Below are 21210 nucleotides of genomic sequence, written 5' to 3'. Positions count from 1 at the left end.
AACATAAACAGATTGTAAATTTGAGATTTTAAAGATTTCAGATCGTAACACAAAAAACTTTGAACTAATGCAATGAAATTTGTAGCAAGTCACTTGCAGAGATAAAAGTTTTAGAAAATAAATGATATTCTAAAAACTGGGGTTTAGAGAAAATGAAAATTTAAACTCATTTATTCCGATTCGACAATCTAAAATTTATTTGATTGCGTATTCGAAAAATGAGAATTTTGGATAATGAGATTATAAGGAGAAAAGAGTAATGCACTGAAAAAATGCAATTTTATTGAAAACTATAAGAATTTCGCAATTTTTGCAGTTTGAGAAAATAAAATGATACTTCTATAAAATCTGAATCGAAGAAATGATCCTTGAAAATTTGAGACAATGAAAGTTGTAAACGCTGATACTCAAATTTCAAGCTGATGATGTGAAAATTTGAACCAATGACAATAAATCTTATCTTCAGTGTAAAAAAGAAAATTTGAAATAATGCAATTGTAGTAATTTGATAAACTTGCGAGTTCTAAAGAACGGAATTTCGAATAAGTGGTGATAAATTTTCGAAAAAAAGTTTCTCGAACAATCTGCGGAACAGAAGCGTGCCGTCATTTGGTAGTAATAATATTCGGAAAAAAGTCAACAAAAAATGCAAAAATCGTGTTTTACTGAATGGTTTCACAAAATTCCGGCTTGAGCTGAAATGAAAGCTCCGGCATCTTGCTTATATATGATCAAATTTAACAAAAGAAACCCACAAAAACCGTATAATAAATTAAAATAAAAAGCAAATTAATAAAAAGGATCGTATTCATGAATTAAATATCTCCTTCACAGAGCAAGTTAATAAAATTGTTAATTTCCATCGGTCAAGAACGAACCGTTCCGCCACAAATCCTTTTTTCTTAATCTCGTCGAAATCATTTCCTTATTTGTCCAACACATCCAAATCCATCAAAAAGTCTTAATGGATCAATCAAAAATTCTCCTCACCCACACACATGCACTCGAACACACGAATACAGAAGTTTGTGTGCGATTTTCGCCCAGCCCGACCGCGCCGATCAAGTCGTGCCGACGCGGGCCACGCTGTATATCACGTCTTCCGGGAATTCGGCGCCGCCTCGAAAAACCGAAAAAACCCACCTGGTTTTACCGAAATGTTGAGGCGGGTCAGTGACGGTCGCCGGTTACGTAAACGCGCCGAAAGCAAGGTTAAGTAGCAGGATGTGCGCGATAGGGTGGCTGCACTGCGGCCTTGGCGCCATTTTCTCTTTGTGGTCATGGCGAAAATTGGATTATGTAAGTACACGTTGCGTCTTTTTGCGGACTGACGCAAATTTAGAAAAAGTGTGGGAATCACCCTTGAAACAGCTGAGTAACGGCGGGAAAGGGTGATGGACAAAGGTGCTATTTTTAGAGTAGGAATTACCATTTTTTGCTTGGTGTGACGTCAAAGGTACGAAAATACGACCATAAAATAACTTCCCGTAAAATTACCACCACGAAAAAAATTATGTTGACGTAAAATTATTATTTTCTTTCGGTGCCATTTTTTTTCGATTTAATGACATGCATTCAACCAAAAACAACAACTTCTTTTTGTTCTTTATTTGGTAATTAAAAACTAGTTTGGCGACTGCTTCCCGTTCATTCAGTTTGTAGAAATTCCAATGGAAACTGACACAAGGACTTTAAAAAAAGCTCACAGGTGTCAACAATCAATATTCATTCAAGTTCTGTTTTGGAGTAAAAACAAAAATGTCGTCATCTTCTCACAAATAATCTTGCAGAAATAAGTACCAAAAAATACTCTTATGCCCAAAATTTCCCGCCATAAGACAAAACCTGTCAATAGATAAAAAATTATTTTAATTTGAAATCTATTTTGCAGTTAAAAATTTGGGCAATGAAACTTTTTTCAACACTTTTTTGATCATTTGACATGAAAATTTAAGGCTGTTAGACAAGATCACGTGAAAATTTGAGAATCTAAAATTTTAGATAATGAAACGTTTTAAATTCACTTTTACAGTTGAAATTAAATATCACATTAGAATCAATGAAAATTTGATCAAATGTCAATTTGAGATGGTAAACGTTTTCTGCCGAGAATACGAAAATTTGAACCAATGACAACAAAGTGGGTTCGATAATTTTTGAGTGTAGAAACTTGAGAAGACGACAATTTGAACTAATGCAATAAAATTTGTAGCAAATAACTAATTGGTAATTTGGTTTTGTTGAAATGAATGTTTTAAATAATGAAAGTGAGAATTTTAAAATTTCAATGACAGTCAAACATTAAAAAATACTTTTACAGTGATAATTTGAAGAAATAACAGTTTTAAGTAATGAAACATCTAAATGTGCAACGATGCTTCTAACTATTTATTTGATGAAGTTTGAGTAAATGAGAATTTTAACTTATGTGAATTATGTAAAGACTAAAAATTTGGTAAAATGAAATTTTAAACCGAAAAAATAAAGATTTGAAACAATGACCACATAAAAATAAATTAAATTTGAGATTTTAAACATTTGAGACCGTAAAGCATAAATCTAATAAAATAAGTAAAAATTCTGAAAAGTGGAATTAAGAGAACCTAAATAATTGAATAATTGTTAATTCGAGCAACTGAGAATTTTAGATAATGAGAATGCATGCAAAAAAAACGGGTTAATCTCATGCAGTAAAAAATTGCCAAATTTGCAAAACTAGGAATTATAAACAATGAAATTATATTTGGTTGTATGACATGACATTTTGAGATTATGAAAATTTGGTAAAATACAATACATTTTACTTAAAAATTTGAGGAAATAAAAATGCAGTTAAAAAGTTGCTAAATTTGCAAAACTGGAAATTATAAACAATGAATTTCTGTAGATATAAAATTATGTTTGGATTTATAATATGATTTACTTTTTTCAGAAGATAAAAATTTGAATAAATACAATACGTTTTACTAGAAAATTTGAGAAAATAGAAGTTTTGAACAAAGAAATTATGACTATCTGACAGTTTGAAGACTTAAACCGACAACAAAAATGTCATTACAATGTGAAAATTTGAGCTAATGGGATCACTAGTTTCCAACGAAATTGTAAATATTTTTTGTTCAAATTTGAGAAATTGAGACTTTTAGCTAATGCCAATCAATCGCCAATAAAAATTCGAAAAAATAAAGATTTGAAGCAATAAGCAGACAAAAATTTAAGGTTCTGATTTTCTGAATTTGAAGATTTGAGACTTTGAAGATTTTGAACCATAAAGCACTAGACTAATAATAATAATATCAAATTCTATACAGTGGGATTTAGAGAAAATGAAAATAAGTATATCTAATCTCTAGTAACCAATTTAAATCTTTGTTTCCTGTTAATTCGAGCAACTGAAAATATGGATTGATGCAGTAAAAAAATTACCAAATATTCAAAACTGGAAAATTATAAGCAATGAAATTTTAGAGATATGATTTAGTTTTAGCTGATTTTCTACTGACCCTTTGAGAACATGAAAATTTGGATAAATACAAACAGTTTTACTTGAAAATTTGAGGCAATGGAAGTTTGAAATAACGAAATGATGACGATCTGACAGTTTAAAATAATGAAATCACCGTTTCTTTGCAAGTTAGCTTGTCAAAATGTCAGTTTTAAGCAATGAAAAATTTTAATGTTCAACGGTACTATTTAATTGTTGAAATTTGAGAAGTTGAGAATTTTGGTTAATGCAATTTGAAGAGGTGAAAAAAATGAGTCGACAATGACAGTTTAGTAAAATAAAACTTTGATACTAAGAAAATGAAAATTTGAAGCAATGACCACCTAAAAATGCATTTTTACGTTAATATTCTTATACTTATTTGAAATTTTGAACATTTTAGACCGTAAAGTATAAAACGAAAAAAAGTAAATACATTTCTAAAAAGTGAGAATTAATGAAAATGAAAATATGAACTCATCATGCTAGTAACCAATTTAAAACTTTGTTCAGTGTTAATTCGAGCAACTAAAAATTCTAGATAATGAGAATGCATGGACTGAAATATTCGAATTGATGCAGTGTAAAAACTGCCAAATTTGCAAAACTGGAAATTAGAAACAATGAAATTCTGGAGATATAAATGTTTAGATTTATGGTATGATTTACTTTTTGGAGAAGATGAAAATTGGATAAATCGTTTTACTAGAAAGTTTAAGAAAAGTTTTAAACAACGAATTTATGACAATCTGACAATTTAAATTTTGTAATGTGTAAATTTGAAGTAATGAGATCACCGTTTCTGTCAAAATGTCTGTTTTACGCAATAAGAATTAGAAAACACGAAGAATTTGAGATAATTATCGAGAGCTTTTGAACCCCGACAAAATCGCAATGAGAAAATTAGAGAAAGCGAGCTTTTGAGCTTTAAACTACCAATAATAAATTACTAATTTTGTGCCACCCTGTATACGCAATCGTTTAACCGCCGCTATTATTATCCTTTTTTCGCTGAAACTTTGTCGTCTGGCGGTCTAAAAATAGTGGTAAGTGTACCGGAAAAAAAAGTGTCCTGTAGGTGTGCATCGCAGGCGGCCGCGATGTGGGTTCCAGGGCACGCCTTGATCGACGCGGTCGTTCTCGTATAAGTAGATACACGCACTTGGTTTACACACATATATAGTCTCAGCTTTATATTATAGCTCAGTGTTGGTCTTTAACTCTAACCAACTCGGTTTATTACTGATAGATCTCTTCTTGAAGCCGACACGCGTGCGAATGTGATACAAAATTTAAGAAAAAAAATTGAGAGAAGCGACTGAAAAACAAAATCCAATGTAAAATCATATTGTGATCGTCTTGTGATTTGTAAAAAAATTTTTGGAAAATTTAATAATCCACGAATGTGATCGAATTTGCCATCCAAGTATTATCCGATGATAGGGGATGAAATAGTGTTAAGTGCTTTTTCGCAAAATTTCGAAAATGTGATAAGATTCCAGTGATTTCCCGGACGATTTGTGATAAGAACCTGACTTGTGATATCTCGACTGATTAATTTAGACAGAAAAAAAAATGGTAAGCGCCAGTGTACTAGGAGCCTTCCCGAAGGATCTCGGGAGAACTATAAAATTCCTTGTTATCCTCACAATGATAACGCCGACGTTTAGTGATAAACCAGAAGTTCGTAACCGTTCCAACAGTATTGTGAAAAGACGTTTCGCGGACAATTTCGAGGAGACCACAACCGCCCCCGGCTGCGGCTCGTGTCAAATGCGCGAAGAGATCAAAAACCGCAGTTTGGAGGTGATCAAAGGCGAGGTGTTGCGGCGGATGGGCTTCCAGACCGTCCCCAATGTGACGGGGCGAGTGCTGCCCCCCGTGCCGCCGCACTTTTTGGCCAAAGTCGATCTGGAAATGGGCGGCATGCAGAGCGACGAGCCGCTCTTCAAAACGGGCTATTCCATCACCGAAGAAGAGGACGATTACCACGTCAAGGCGCAAGAAGTCCTCACTTTCGCTCAACCATGTAAGTACGAAATTTTCACAGCTGCTGGTTATTTCGGGTTGGGACTAAGAATAGCACTTCTTCGGCGGTGGCGAAATTTTCCAACGCTTTCGCTGAGTGGATTTCAACTGTGATAACCCCACGATTGCCGATTTTCGTCTCGTCAGGAGAATTTTATCGAAATTCGAAAGTTGCACTTGCCCGGCCAGCAACAATCTTGACAGGTTTCTCAAAACTGTCATTCTAATTACGCGCCACTGCCAAAAGATATATTTCATATCCTGGCCCAAAAATACCAACAAGAGAACGTATTTATAGACGGGAAATGGAGATAATTCCAAGTCTGACGAGTACTAAAAATTTTACATAATTAGAATGCATCTCTATGCCTCATATACAGGTGGTCCAAAATAGAACATTTTTCAAACGGACGCGCTTCTAGATCTTTCCACAACCCACGCAACTGGTTTTCTTATTTCCACCATCGTTTTCGATGGTTTTATTATTTTATCGTACATTTTAGATATACAGCGTGTCTTAGAAAAAATGCATGGAAACTCAAAATTTTACCACTTTGAGTTTTTATATTTGAGGACCAAAAAGTGGAGGAATTGCAACCAGTTTTTTTCAATAATTTTTGTGTTTTACGGCAGATGTTCCATATACAGGGAGTTTAAAAAACGGTAGAACAAAACTCGAAATTCGGGGGGCGAACCAAAATTCGGAACAATTCTATTATTAATTTTTCTAATTTAGCCGACAATGTTTGGGATTTGTGGGACACTTACTATATACAGAGTGTCTCAAAAACTGTGCACCAAAGTTCGCCATCGGGAAACTAATTTGGATAAAAATTACCCAGGAAGAAATTTTATTATTATTTCTTTACAGTTTCGCTGCTTGATGAGATACAGAGTGTGACAAAAATGTCTGAAAACAAAAACCAATTGACCCATTTCGCATTTGATCGAACATTACATACCTTTATACAGAGTGTTTTAAAAACGGTGCAAGATTAATCCGAAAAATTCAAAAAAAAATTACGGCTTGTACTCTGCTATCTGCAAATTTGGGGATGTTACTAATTTATATCTAGTCATTAATTGAGCCAAATTTCAAAATTATAAGGCTAAAGCGACTAATTTTAGAATTTTTTTTGATCAGAAACTGCAAAAAAGTTTTAAGGGTTGTAACTTTGGTAATTTTAACCCTAAATGAACTATCTTTTGGTGGCAACTAGTTTATACTTGGAAATTAGACCAGCATAACCAAAATCCAATTATTTTATTGTGAGGATGAACAAAAATTTTTTTAAAAATATGTTTAGAGCTGTAACTCTGGTAATTTTAACACTATAGCAGCTAAATTTTAGTAAATTAATAGTTTAGGGTTGCTTATTAACTGTGCCAAATTGTAAAATTGTAAGTCAAAAAATAAAAAATTTAGAATTTAGAATTTTTTATTTTAAAGATAAACAAAAACGTTAAAAAAATGGAGGCTTGTAGCTCTGGTAATTTCAACGCTACTGCAATCAAGTTCGGAGAAGTTACTAATTTTTTTCTAGTTATTAATTAGGATAAATTTCAAAATTATTGAGCTAAAGCAACTGTTTTTAGAAATTTTTATTTTTTGGATGAACCGAAAACTGCATTCATAATTTATTAAGGGTCGAAATTGCTAATTTTAACACCAAATTAACTAATTTTTGGAGGGTTACTAACTTAGACTTCTTTCTTAATTGTGCAAAATTATTAAATTATACAAGGTCCAAAAGAAACCTTTTATTTTTATTTTAGGGATGAACCAAAATTTTACCAAAAATATGTCAAAGGCTGTAAGTCTGATAATTTTAATGCCACAGCAATCAAATGTAGGAAGGGTAGTCATCTGGGGTTGCTTAGTAACTCTGTCAAATTGCAAATGTGTAAGTCAAAAAACAAATTTTAGACTTTTTATTTTGGAAATAAACCAATAAATTTATCAAAAAAATTTGTATCTTTGGTAATTTCAACGTTAAAGCAATCAAATTTGGGGAGTTTACTAATTTATAGCTATTTACTAATTATGTCAAATTTCAAAATTATAGAGCAAACACGACTGATTTTAGAAATTTGTATTTTTTTGAATGGACTAAAAACTGCGTAAATTTTTTTGAAGGGTTGTAACTCTGGTAATTAAAACCCCACAGTAACTCAATTTGGGGTGGTTACTAACTGAGACTTCCTTATTAATCTTGCAAAATAGCATAAATATACATAGACCAGAAGAGACAATTTACAACAAAATTTGTGATTATTTTTTTAAAATGATTTTATCTCAATGTCGATCTTGAATGTTTATTTTAATATAAGATATTTTGACTATACAGTAGCAAAAAGAATGCGTCAATGTTTCAAAAGAATGTTTCAAAACCGGTTGATCAAAGTTTAAAAATTTGCACAAAAAAAATTGGAAAATACGAAATTTTTGAGACGTGGAGTATACAGGGTGTTTGAAGAACATATACCTTGACAAATTTTTGAAAATGATTCGCATTTTAATAAAAATCTGAACTATACAAGGGGTTATTACTAAAACTTAATTTGCATAAAATTCCTGAAAGGAAAAACGAAGATTAGGAGTGGAGGTTGAATAGTAACGGGTCCACACGGGACCCCTGCGGGACACCGGCGATTTTCGCGCTCCTCTCGCCGTTTCCAAATGTTTACGTATCACTCCAGATGAACTCCAACAAATTAATTGGCCCGATAACCAGAGCAAAGAACAAGTCCTTCCGTTCCGAAGAACTAAAATTATCAGTCTCCTGTTAGCATGGCAATAATTTAAAAACTGTTTTCTGCAAAAAATCTCCTGATAAAGCAACCTCTTTCTGTGTCAAGGTTTTTGGCGCCCGAAACTGAATTCGCGGTTTTCGCCCAGCCAACTGTGATGAATATTGTCGTCTGGGTTTTGTCTGTTTCAATTTAATAGAGCCTTACGCAATTGCTATGGATGACCTTCCAATCTGTGTTGACCTAAGGTGTCCACATTTTGTCATCCGTGGCCGATTTTTATGGACGTGATTCACAAAGAAATCGGAGGAGATTTTGGGCAAAAAGTCCAAGGTTTTTAAGTGATGCATATGAACACGTGGCAGTGATAAGATTTTTCAAATATCGGGTGTTGATAAAACAAGAATTTATTCCGTCACTTTGATGAGATAGGACTGGAGGTGACGGGGACTGGAGATGGAAGGGGAAACAATGCGTGCCTCCCCTACCGCCGCCATTGTTGTATTTTTTTAATGTTTTGAGTAGAGCGGGTGCTTTTCTACTTCTAGTTGGCGAAAAAAACAAACAAAGTCATCGGGGGCGAGAGATACCGGGCTAAAAATAAAAAGTGTTGTTGAGATACCGCGCTGAGACGAAAAACAATGCGTGCCTCCCCTACCGCCGCCATTACGAATTTTTTTTCGATACTGTCGGTTGAGCGGGTGCTACTCTAGATCTGAATAGAAACGGTTTGTTTGTTGATAATTTTTTCTGATATCGACGTCATTAACATTTTAGTTGAATTTAACCCAAATAACCTCTATTTATAAATAGGAAAGTAAACAAAACTTATCTTTTCAGAAAAGTGCAAATTGCATTTCTAGCCTTATCTTACATAATTAGTAACGCGCCTTTCCCCCCATGCAATCATTTCCGGGCTAAAGAAGCCAAAACTCCGGACTCTGGGCTCCCTGATTAGAATGTTTCAGTTAGCCAGTTAGCAACCGTCAAATTGAGTCAAGGTCGCCGCCGCCCCCGGGGGCGGCTGAAGTGAAGAAGTGCAGGTAAAGCGACCACGTGTCGAAACCGGGCCAAGAAGCTACTGGCGTCAAAGTGAGTAATAAAGTGGGCTCATATCTTGGTCAGTGGTGACCTTGGTGGCGGCCCCGACTGACCCAAACACTGACCCCTCCATGCAATTGCAAGTAATTGCACTTGAACGTGATCTACGGTTCTACACCCCACACGGCGCAAGAAGTGCACTGCGCGAGGTGATTACATTGCTCGGATTTGAAAATAAATGCTCGGAGATTAGGGCGACGCCCTAAGTAAACGGACGATCGTATCTTTTTTTTATGAGTAATGAATGAATTTTTTATATTTGATAAACGATAAATGATTTCGGAGAAAAATATGAATGAATGAGGAAAGGTGTGAAGCGAGCTTTAGCCGTTGGGGTAGATAAATTAATGTTTTGCTCCCCTAGTTGATAAAATAATTGTGTTGCATTTCTTAAGAGTACTTAAAATTTAATGATTTAGTTAATTATTATACAAATACTATCTTTAATATTCGACGTCATAGTTATGTTTTGAATGCATTATTCATTATTCGTGATTATGTTCTGACGTCACAGGCGTACGTTTAAAACTGTGCATTGTTTAACTATGTTTATAATATGAGGAAGTAATAGTCTATTGTACTATTTTGTTATTAGTTTAAATAATGGGTTGTTTTTTTTTAAACCTACTTATGGTTCTATTTTTAGAAATAACTGTAATTGTACCTATAATTATAGAGTTAATTGGGTACAGAAAATGACTATTAAAATTTCCGTAAAAATAAACAAAACTAATTTGGGCTCGGGTTGAAGGTTATGGGTGTAAAATTTCAATCTTTAAATGTTTTTAATACGTTTGTAGGATTCTTATTCTAATTTTTTTAAAGTTATGAGTTTTATCGTAATCCTTCACATTTGCAAAACTTTTTTATAAATGCTATAATTGCGAAATGTGTGATGCTATAGGAATAACATTTTTAGAGGTTACTACTTTGAACCCCATTATTAACTGTACCAAATTACAACAGTATTGAACAAATGTGTCAAATTTTTGATTTTTTTTTTGAAAAGTGCTACAAGATTTAAATTTTGTGAAGTTTCTATATTAAAGCCGCTTGTTAACTGCACCAAATTACAATATTCTAGAACGAGGATGTCAAATTTGAGAAATTTTTTTTAGAAGAACGGACCAAAAATTTCCAAAATTTGGTACAATTTCGAAATGTGCAATGCTACAGAAAGAAAATTGCAGAGGTTCTACTAAGAACCGGTTTGTTAACTGTACCAAATTGCAATATTCTTAAACGAATATGTCAAATTAGATTTTTTTTTAAAGACGAGTCGAAAATTTGTAAAACTAATTTTTTAATGCTATAATTTTAAAATGTGTGAAATCAAATTTTAAGAGGTTACTATTTTGAGCCCGTTTGGTAACTGTACCAAATTACAATAGTATTGAACGAACGCGTCAAATTTTTGAAATTTTTTTGAAAGAGTTGCGTCAAAAATTTTAAGAATTTTCTTAAAAATGCTATAGTTTTGAAACCCGCAAAGCTATAAGATTTTTTTACTTTGAACCCGCTTGTTAATTGCATCAAATTGAAATATTCTAGAACAAGGATGTCAAATTTTACAAAATTTTTATTTGATGAACGGACCAAAAATTTCCAAAATTTGTTTGAAGTGGTACAATTTTGAAATATGCAATGCTATAGAAATGAAATTTGCAAAGGTTATTACTAAGAACCCGTTGGGTAACTGTACCAAATTGCAATATCCTTAAACGAATATGCCAGATTTTAGATTTTTTTCTGGAAAGACGAGCTAAAAACGTGCAAAACTAATTTAAAATTGTCTGACGCTATAAAAATAAAATTTTAAGAGGCTACCACTTTGAACCCCTTTATTAACTGTACTAAATTAACGAGTCAAATTTTTTAATTTTTTTTGTGAAACGCACCAAAAATTTCAATTTTTTTCTGAAAATGTTGTGGTTTTAAAACTTGCAATGCTACAAGACTCAAATTTTGTGGGGTTTATATTTTGAACCCGTTTGTTAATTATACAAAATTAGAATTCTCTAGAACGAGTTTGTCACATTTTAAAAATTTTCATATGAAAGACGCCCCATAAATTTCAAAGACTCTTCTAAATGCTACAGTTTTTAAACGCGCAAACCAAATTTAGTGAGGTTTTTATTTTGAACCTGTTTTTTAACCTTTTCAAACTGCAACATTATAGAACGAATATCTCAGATTTTAGATTTTTTTTTTGAGGTACATTTTTTCATAAATGCTATAATTTCAAAATTTAGGGTAGTTCAGCTATACAATTTGATGAGGCACTATTTTGTACCCGCTTGTTAACTGTACCAAATTACAAAATTTTTCAACAAATATATCCAATTTTAGAAATTTTCTAAATGAGCCGAAAATTTGAAAGACTTAATAAATAAACAATAAATTATAATAAAATTTTGAAAGGTCACTACTAAGAGTTTGTTAACTGTACCAAATTACAACAGCATTGAGCGAACGTATCAAATTTTAGAAATTTTCTTTAGAGGAACGGGTCAAAAATTTAATAAAACTTTTTTATAAACGCTATAATTTCGAAATACGCAGAGGTACAAGAATAAAAGTTTGAGGAATTGCTATTTTGACCCCTTTTATTAACTGTTTAAGTTTTAGAAAGTTGTGAATAAAATAGTATACAAACCTCGGCTACGCCTCGGATTGCAATTTTAATTTTCTAAAAATATAAAAAAAAAATCTGATTCTAGAAAGTTGAAAAATGGGGCATTATAAAATTGTAAATAAATTAGTATACAATCCGAGGCGTAGCCGAGGTTCACAATATACTTTTTCCAAATTTTTAAAAAAAAATTATCCAATTCATAACTATTATTTCACTTCTGAAAAAACTGAGAATAATCAAAAAAATCTAAAATCCCTGTCAAAAATTAGAAACGTTTCTAAAATTGTCAATGTTTTTTGAAAAAAGGTAAAAAGCGTATTGTGATGACGTGCATAATCCGGCGTGGTCACGTTTGTGGAGCGCATCGCAGCACCTCTCGCTGTCGCCTTGGTCCCGTTCGTTTTGGTGCAGTGGGAATATGGTGCATATGGAATATGTCAGTGTTAATGCAGAATTACGGTCAGAGCGAGCGTGTGTCCATGAACCTGCAGCCGTTAAATAAAAACAGACGGTGTACATAACAACAAAAATAGAGAGACCGATTAGAGAGAGGGCATTGTGTGTTTTGTTTTTCGAACAACTAAACAACAAAACATTTAAGTGATGCCTCTTCGAAGTGCAATGTTCTGCATGACCCCTCAAATAAAATGGCATCTCTTGCACAATGCAAGCAATCTGCCTAAATTTAATCGCTTCCATTTCCTTTCGGCACCAACCAAATAATTATATAATAACGTTTTTTTCTTTGCACTTCTTACGTGCGAACTTTTTGCAACATTAATTGATACTTCCTCCGGTTCACTGACCTACGCCAGCGAACATGCGAGCAACGAAATTCGCCGGATTTCAGGAAACTCCGGGCGCTGCACTTCCGAACTTTCGCGCACTCGCTCGCTCGTTGCAGCGCCGTCAAAACAACAATAAAGCTCGTAAAAAATATATTTATTGTTTTTTGAATGCCTCCAATATCTCCAGATAATTTCCAGTTCAAGGGGCACAATTATTCGCAGCTAATAATATCAATTAAGTACGTCGTGCTCATAACAGAGATTGACGAGGTCATTAATTGTTCGAGTGTAAATAAGTCGCTTCCAATCGAAGAAAAACAAAAGGACGACGACGAGGGTGCAGGATTGACCATCGCGTGCACCTGCACCATTTCAGCTGCAATTTGTGGCTGAAATTATACATAATTGAAAATGTTTATTATTCCTGGAAACGTTACGCACGTTGTTTATTGGCTCAAAAGTGCATTCAGCACACGCGTCTTCGATTACATGCAACCGAAATGCATGGCGGCGGCATAAGCGGCGGCAACGATTTTTTTTCATAGTTTTGCAAAGTCATGGCCGGTGCAGCAACGAAAGCGGTTTCTTAGAATTCGTAATTTTCTTATTTTATTTAATAGGTGCTTTTTCTAATTTCGTTGTTTTCTCAAAATTAAGCTTCCATTGGGAGGTGGCTTTAAGAAAAAATTTCATGTCGTAGCTAACATCATCGCTGCAGTTTTGACAAATGAGAACTAAATATTTGAGAAATTTGATAGTTTTCGAGCAAGAAGCGGCCGTACGTTCAAAATACAAGACCTGTCTAAAATGAGACCTTAATGGCTCATACGATAGAATTTGCAGACTCTTTGACCTACTTCTTTTAGATCAATTTTAACTCCCAATTCTTCTAATTTTTTGTTGTTTCATTCTTCGGATTCCTTAAAATCCCTCGATTCTTCGCACTTTACACGATTCAATTTTACAGATTTTTTTCCTCTTTGGATTCTTTGGACGTTTACTATCAAATTAGCAGATTGTTCGAATTATTTTCGAAGTTTCACCTTTTGGGGATTGTTAAAGTCCGCAGATCTTCGAAACTTTTTCATTCTATGATTTTTGTTTATGTTTCTAAATTTTCGTTTATATTCTCTTGAAATTCTCTAGATTGTCAAATCCATTAGATCCTTTCGATCTTGTAGATCTGCAGATTTTTCAAATACAGTTCGCAGACTCTTTAAATTTTTTTCAAATCTTTAGATTCATTGATGTTTTAAATTCTTTGATTATCTTGCAGTTACAAAAAAGTTTTTAAATTCTTCTAATTTTCTAATTGTCGCTATTCTCTAAACGGTCTATTCATTTTTTTTCAAATCAAATTTGCCATTTTTTTGATTTTGTTTAGATCTTTTGGATCTTTTAGATTGTATTTCTTACACCATTTGGAATTCTTTAAATTCTTCAAATTGTGTGTGTAGTTTTTAAAATTTTCAAGATGGTTCTAGAATCTTTGCATCCTTTCGATTTTTTATTTATTTTTTTTTCAATTTTTCTGATTTCTGATTCTGATCTCTGGTTCCTCAAAAAATTCGTCAAAAAAAAAATCAAAACTGACAATTTTTGTGCTACAGCTAAGAAATTTGGGGCATTGACAATTTTTGAGTCGTGTATTAACTCCACCAAATTGCAAAATTGTAGAGCAAAAAACATAAATTTTAAAAATTTTCATATTAAGGCCAACCAAAAATTTTCGAAATCCTTCACTAAAATTGATAATTTTGGTAATTTTTGTGATACAGCTATGAAATTTAAGGAAGTTACTATTTTTAAGTCACGTATAAATTCTACCAAATTGCAGAATTGTTGAGCAAAAGACACAAAATTTAGAAATTTTCATTTGAAAACAAAACATAAATTTTCGAAATTCATCATTAAAACTCGTAATATTGGTAACTTTGGTGCCACAACTATTAAATTTAAAGAAGTTACTATTCTTGAGTAGTGGATTAACTCTAACAAATTTCAAAATTATTGAGCAATAGACACAAATTTTAAAATTTTTATCAGAAGACGAACCAAAAACATTTTTGAGATCTATCATTAAAATTTTGGTAATTTTGGTGCTACAGTTTTAAAATTTTAGGAAACTACTGCTCTTGAGTAGTGTATTAACTCTACCAAATTTCAAAATTGTAGAACAAAAGACACAAATTTAAAAAAAAATGTATTTGAATGAGAAGCACACATTTTCGAAATATATCACTCAAATTTGTAATTTTGGTAATTTTGGTGCTAAATTTAAGGAAGTTACTATTTTTAAGTCACGTATTAAGTCTAGCAAATTGCAAAATTGTAGAGCAAAAGACACAAAATTTAGAAATTTTCGTTTTAACACGAACCAAAAATTTTCGAAATCTATCACAAAAATTCATAATTTTGGTAACTTTGATGCTACAACTATAAAATTTATGGCACTTACTATTTGTGAGTGGTGTATTAACTCTACTAAATTTCAAAATTGTAGAGCAAAAGACACACATTTTAAAAATTTTCATTAGAAGACGAACTAAACAAATTGTCGAAATCTATCACTAAAATTCGTAATTTTGGTAACTTTGGTGCTATAAAAGTTGAAAAAGTACTATTTTTAAAACGGGTTTTAACTCCACCAAATTAAAAATTTTGTAGAGCAAAAAATCTTCATTTGAAGACGAACCAAAAGTTCGGACATCCAGTTTTTAAAATTCGTAATTTTGGTAATTTTGATGCTACAGTTATGAAAGCTATAGCTACAGCTAGAGAAGTTCCAATTTTTGAGTCATGTATTAACTTTACCAAATAGCAACATTGAAAAGCAAAAGACATAAATTTTAAAAACTTTCATTCAAAAGGAACCACAACTTATTTTCGACATCCGTTTCTATAAGTCGTAATTGTGGTAATTTTGGTGCTAAAGGCAAGAAATTTTGAGAAGTTACTTTTTTTGGGTACTGTATGAACTCCACCAAATGGTAAAATTGTAAAACAAAAGACCCAATTTTGATTTCAGATTTTGCACAATTTAGTTATATGTATAACCGGACCTGTGATAACACGCGCCATAGAAGATAACTTCATGTATAATTAGCACAACACATTTACCGTATCAAAATTTTGGTCTCGATAAAAGATCAAAATTGACCAAAATAATGTTAAATGATCGTGTTTTCAACGATAAAACAACCAGTAAGTTCGCTCTATGTCAAGCATATGATTACTTGTTACACTCATTTCAGTAAAAATTTTGTTAACCTCTATACATTGTTGTTAAACAACTCATCTTTGACATTTCGCACTTTGATAAAGAAATGAAATCAACGTCCAGCTGAAACATCTTTTTTTTTGCAGATCCAAGACTGAGGCATAGTTGGCGCGGCCATGACATCCTCCATTTTATGTTTTCCGACAGCATAACGAAGTATCACGTGAGCAACGCCACACTCTTCGTATATGTAAAAGGAAGCGAGCGCCGCCCTCTACCGGACGTTCTCATCGAAGTGTTTAAAGTATACAAAGCTCCGGACCACCCTGAAACTCCCGGCTTATACAGAATGGTCAGTAAAAAAATCACGCAACCGTATGGTAGAGGAGACTGGGTCAAACTGGACTTGACCATCACAGTATCGGAATGGTTCAAAAATCCCAGAGAGAATTATGGGTTCGTGGTCAATGGTACTGCCAATGGGAAGAAAGTCGTCGTGACGGAAACTGAAGATGGGACTAAAGTGAGTGATCCAAAAATGATTTCTTATCAGTCTTGTGTTTATTTTATTTATCTCTTGAGGATATTCTATAAATAATCTTATTGTGGATGCGGGTAAATGAATTAGTCTATAAATTTCGGTGTTATGTAATCAGATAATGAGAGGACAAACATTTATGTAATTTCGAGAAGTACACCTTTGAACTTTGACAAATAATTGATTTTAATTGATATTTTTATCGGAGATAAGCAGCTTCGTGAATGAAAAGCGAAAGTCAGCACGGGCAAAAGGCCAATTTACACTGCTTCCGGGACGAAAAAGGGACTGCCCACAGGACCTCAAAATAAAAGTGGGACGTGGGCGATAGAACCATAATCGCGCCAAGAGGTGCTAAGTACTAGAGCCCACGTTTAAACGATTTCTAGTTACTTTTATTATTTTTTAATAGATAGTAATAAAAGTGAGAATGATGAATCAAACCCTGCAAAATTAAAGATACTCAAAAATGTAATAAAAAAATCAAAATAAAAAAAATTGCTTCGTCTCCAAAATATATATTTTTTGAAATTGTGTCTTTTGTTGTACAGTTTTGCAAGTTGGTGGAGTTATTACACGACTCACAAATAGTAATTTCCGAAAACTTTGTAGCTGTAGCACCAAAATTACTAAAATTACGGATGATATGGAAGGATGTCTGACATTTTTGCTTCATCTTCAAAATATATTTTTTTTTAATTTGTACCTAGGCCTCTATAATTTTGTAATTTAGTAGGATTAATACACGACTCAAGAGTAATAAGTGCCCCAAATTTCATAGCAATAGCACTAAAATTACAAAAATTACGGATCATAGTGTACTATGCCTGACATTTTTGCTTTGTCTCAAAAACAAAAATTTCTAAAATTTTTATCTTTTGCTTCATAATTTTGCAATTTGGCAGAGTTAATACACAAGTCAAGAGTAATAAGTGCGCCAAATTTCATAGTTGTAGTACCAAAATTACTAAAATTACGGATGATAGTGAAGGATATTTGACATTTTTGCTTCGTCCTCGAAATAAAAATTTCTAAAATTTATGTCTTTTGCACTATAATTTTGCAACTTGGTAGAGTTAATAATCCATTTACAAATAGTCACTTCCTCAAATTTCATAGTTGTAGCACCAAAATTACCAAACTTACAGTTTATAGTGCGGGATGTCCAAGATTTTTGCTTTGTCCTAAAAATAAAAATTTCTAAAATTTAAGTTTTTTGCTCTGCAATTTTGCAATTTAGTAGAGATATTACATGACTCAAAGATAATAACTTCTATAAATTTCAGAGCTGTAGCTTCCAAATTACCAAAATTACCAATTTTAGTAAAGGATTTCGAACAATTTTGGTTCGCCTCATAATGAAAATTTTTAAAATTTATGTTTTTTGCTCTACAATAGTAACTTAGAAATAGTAACTTCTCCAAATTTCATGGTTGTAGCACCAAAATTACTAAAATTACAGATTATGATAATGAAAAATCAAAATAAAAAAAATTGCTTCGTCTCCAAAATGAAAATTTTTCAAAATTGTGTCTTCTGTTGTACAATTTTGCAATTTGGTAGAGTTATTACACGACTCACAAATAGTAATTTCTTAAAAACCTTGTAGCTGTAACATCAAACATTGCGGGTGATTGCAGGATGTCTGACATTTTTGCTTTGTCCCAAAAAACATTTTTCTAAAATTTGTATCGTTTGCTCTATAATTTAGCAATTTGACAGAATTAATACGCAAGTCAAGAGTAATAAGTGCCCCAAATTTTATAGCTGTAGTACCAAAATTACTAAAATTACGGATGATAGTGAAGGATGCTTGACATTTTTGCTTCGTCTTCAAAAAAAAAAATCTAAAATTTGTGTATTTTACTCAACAATTTTGCAATTTATCAAAATTAATACACGATTTAAAAAGAGTAACTTCTCCTAATTTCATAGGCGTAGCACCACAATTACCACTATTACGGAAAATAGGGGTGGATGTCTGAAATTTTTGCTTTGTTTTAAAAGTCAAAATTCTTAAAATTTGTGTCTATTGGTCTACAATTTTAAAATTTAGTAAAGTTAATGCACGACTTAAAAATGGTGACTTTCCCAAATTTTAGAACTGTAGCACCAAAATTACCAAAAATACGGATTATAGTGAAAAATGTTTCACAATTTTCCTTCGTCTTATTATTATAAATTAAATTTTCTAAAATGTGGTTCTTTTCCTCTATATTAGTGCAATTTGGTAGAATTAATACACGACTGAAGAAGAGCAACTTCCCTAAATTTCATAGTTGTAGCACTAAAAGTACCAAAGTTATGAGTTTTTATCGAATGTCAAAAATGTTTGCTTCGTCTTAGAACAAACTTAAACAGCTTATAAAAAGATGTGAAAGAATTGCAAATTTTAACAATCTTGAGAAATTGGAAACTACAAAAATAATCCAAAAAGTCTTTTAATTTGATACTAAATGTCTAAAGAATCTAAAGAGAATTGAAAATCTGTACTGTAATTAAAACGTGCAAAGTGCAACTAAAACAAAAATTTCGAGAAATCCGAAGAATCAAACAACAGAAAATTAGAAGAATTGAAAATTAAAATTGATCTAAAGGAAGCAGGTCAATTATATGTGTGATTTATTAAATTTCTTTTCTAGTCAGACCATGTATTTCAAACGTATGTCCGCTTCTTGTTCGAAATCTGTCACTTCTCTCAAATATTTAGTTCTCACAGGTCAAAACTGCAGCGCCTGTGTTAGTTACGACATGAAATTTTTCTCAAAGCCACCTGCGAATGGAAACTTAAAATTTGAGAAATCTACGAAATCAGAAAATATCATAAAATTGAAAAAGTCAAAGGATTAAAAAAGTCGAAAAGCTCCGTAAGAATTTTTGAATTCTGAATTTAATTTTCCGCCGAAAGCTAATAAATTTCCACCTTCCGAAAATAAAAATATTCTTTTTTTCAGTCTCCCTTCGTGGAGGTGTCCACCATGGAAGCCCGCCGCCGCACCCGCCGCAACGTGGGCCTGAATTGCGACGACAAAATGAACGAGCCCACATGCTGCCGCTACCCCCTAATGGTAGATTTCGAGGAGTTCGGCTGGGACTTCATCATCGCCCCCAAACGCTACGACGCTCACTACTGCTCTGGCGAATGCCCCTACGTAACCCTCCAAAAGCACGCTCACACTCACTTGGTGCAAATCGCGTCCCCAAACAGCGCTCAGCCCTGTTGCGCCCCCCGAAAAATGAGCGCCATCTCCATGCTCTATTTCGATCAACAATTAAACGTTGTTTATGGAAGTTTGCCCGGGATGGTGGTTGATAGGTGTGGGTGTTCGTAATTGACCTGTTTCTGTTAAAAGTTACTTTTTTTTTAATTTATTATGTGGACGCTGACCGCGGCGGACGGACCAGTGAAGTGTTAAGCCAGTGATGGAGGAGACGCTTAATTGTAAATATTTTGTATAAATATGTGATACGTGTAGTTTAGGTTTTTTTTTAATATTTATTTTTGTACATGGTAGCAAAAGTTTTTTAGTCTCCGGTGATAGTTTGGCGGAAGCGAGTGATAAATTTATGCACAATTTGCGTGGCTTTTGTGATACGACGGCCTTATAAGGGGAGGAAATATTTTTCGAAAAATCTTTCAGGATGTTTGTGATAAAATTTCAAAAATTTCTACTCATGTAACATATTTTTGTAAATAAAGACTGTTCTTTCAAGGAGGATCTTCGATTTTCGTTTCTACAATTTGGCTGAGGCAGTATTCATAAAAATTTTCTTTTTTTTCTTCTTTGTTTATGAGTATTGCCCGATTTTCTATATGTCGTGTGTTTTGCTTTTATAATTGTAAATTAGTTGTAATTAATAGAATTTTACAAAATAAATAAATCCACAAATACAACTTGTTTCCTTCCATATCAAAAAAAAAAAATACGGATGATAATGAAGGATGTCTGACATTGTTGCTTCGACTTTAAAATAAAAATTTCTAAATTTTGTGTCTTTTGCTCTATAATTTTGTTATTTATCAGAATTAATACACGACTGAAGAGTAATAAGTTCCCTGAATTTCATAGCTGCAGCACCAAAATTACCAAAATTACGGATGATAGTGTACTATGTCTGACATTTTTGCTTTGTTTCAAAAACAAAAATTTCTAAAATTTATATCTTTTGCTCCATAATTTTGCAATTGGGCATAGTTAATACACAACTCAAGAGCCATAAGTGTTCCAAATTTCATAGCTATACCACCTAAATTACTAAAATTACGAATGATATTAAAGGATGTCTCACATTTTTGCTTCGCTTTCAAAATAAAAATTTCTAAAATTTATGTCTCTTGCTCTACATTTTTGCAACTTGTAAGAGTAAATCAACCAGTTACAAATAATAACTTTCTCAATTTACATAGTTGAAGTTCTAAAATTGCCAAAATTACAGATTATATTGTAGGATGTCTGACAGTTTTGCATTGCCTCAAAAATACAAATTTCCAAAATTTGTGCCTTTTGCTCTATAATTTTGCATTTTTTCAGATTTAATACACGACTCAAGGGTAATAAATGCTAGAAATTTCATAGCAGTAACACCAAAATTACCAAAATTACGGATGGTAGTGTACTATGATTGACATTTTTGCTTTGTCTCAAAAACAAAAATTTCTAAAAT

The 21210-nt window shown here is 32.6% G+C and overlaps 1 protein-coding gene across 1 annotated transcript; it reads left to right on the top strand.

Annotated features, from left to right (window-relative positions):
* The first annotated feature begins 4663 nt into the window (after nucleotides 1–4663).
* LOC148177621 (growth/differentiation factor 8-like) lies at nucleotides 4664–20444 on the top strand. Its single transcript, XM_088032829.1, has 3 exons — nucleotides 4664–5513; nucleotides 16154–16530; nucleotides 19500–20444. The coding sequence occupies exons 1-3, from the start codon at nucleotides 5060–5062 to the stop codon at nucleotides 19875–19877; spliced, it is 1209 nt and encodes a 402-aa protein (XP_087888955.1). The 5' UTR covers nucleotides 4664–5059; the 3' UTR covers nucleotides 19878–20444.
* The last annotated feature ends 766 nt before the right edge of the window (nucleotides 20445–21210 follow it).

The sequence above is a fragment of the Gnatocerus cornutus genome, chromosome 3 (genome assembly GCF_029298725.1).
Source record: "Gnatocerus cornutus isolate USDA-ARS CGAHR chromosome 3, icGnaCorn1.1, whole genome shotgun sequence".
NCBI classification, from domain to species: Eukaryota; Metazoa; Arthropoda; class Insecta; order Coleoptera; family Tenebrionidae; genus Gnatocerus; species Gnatocerus cornutus.
This window is presented reverse-complemented; position numbering and strand designations above follow the sequence as displayed.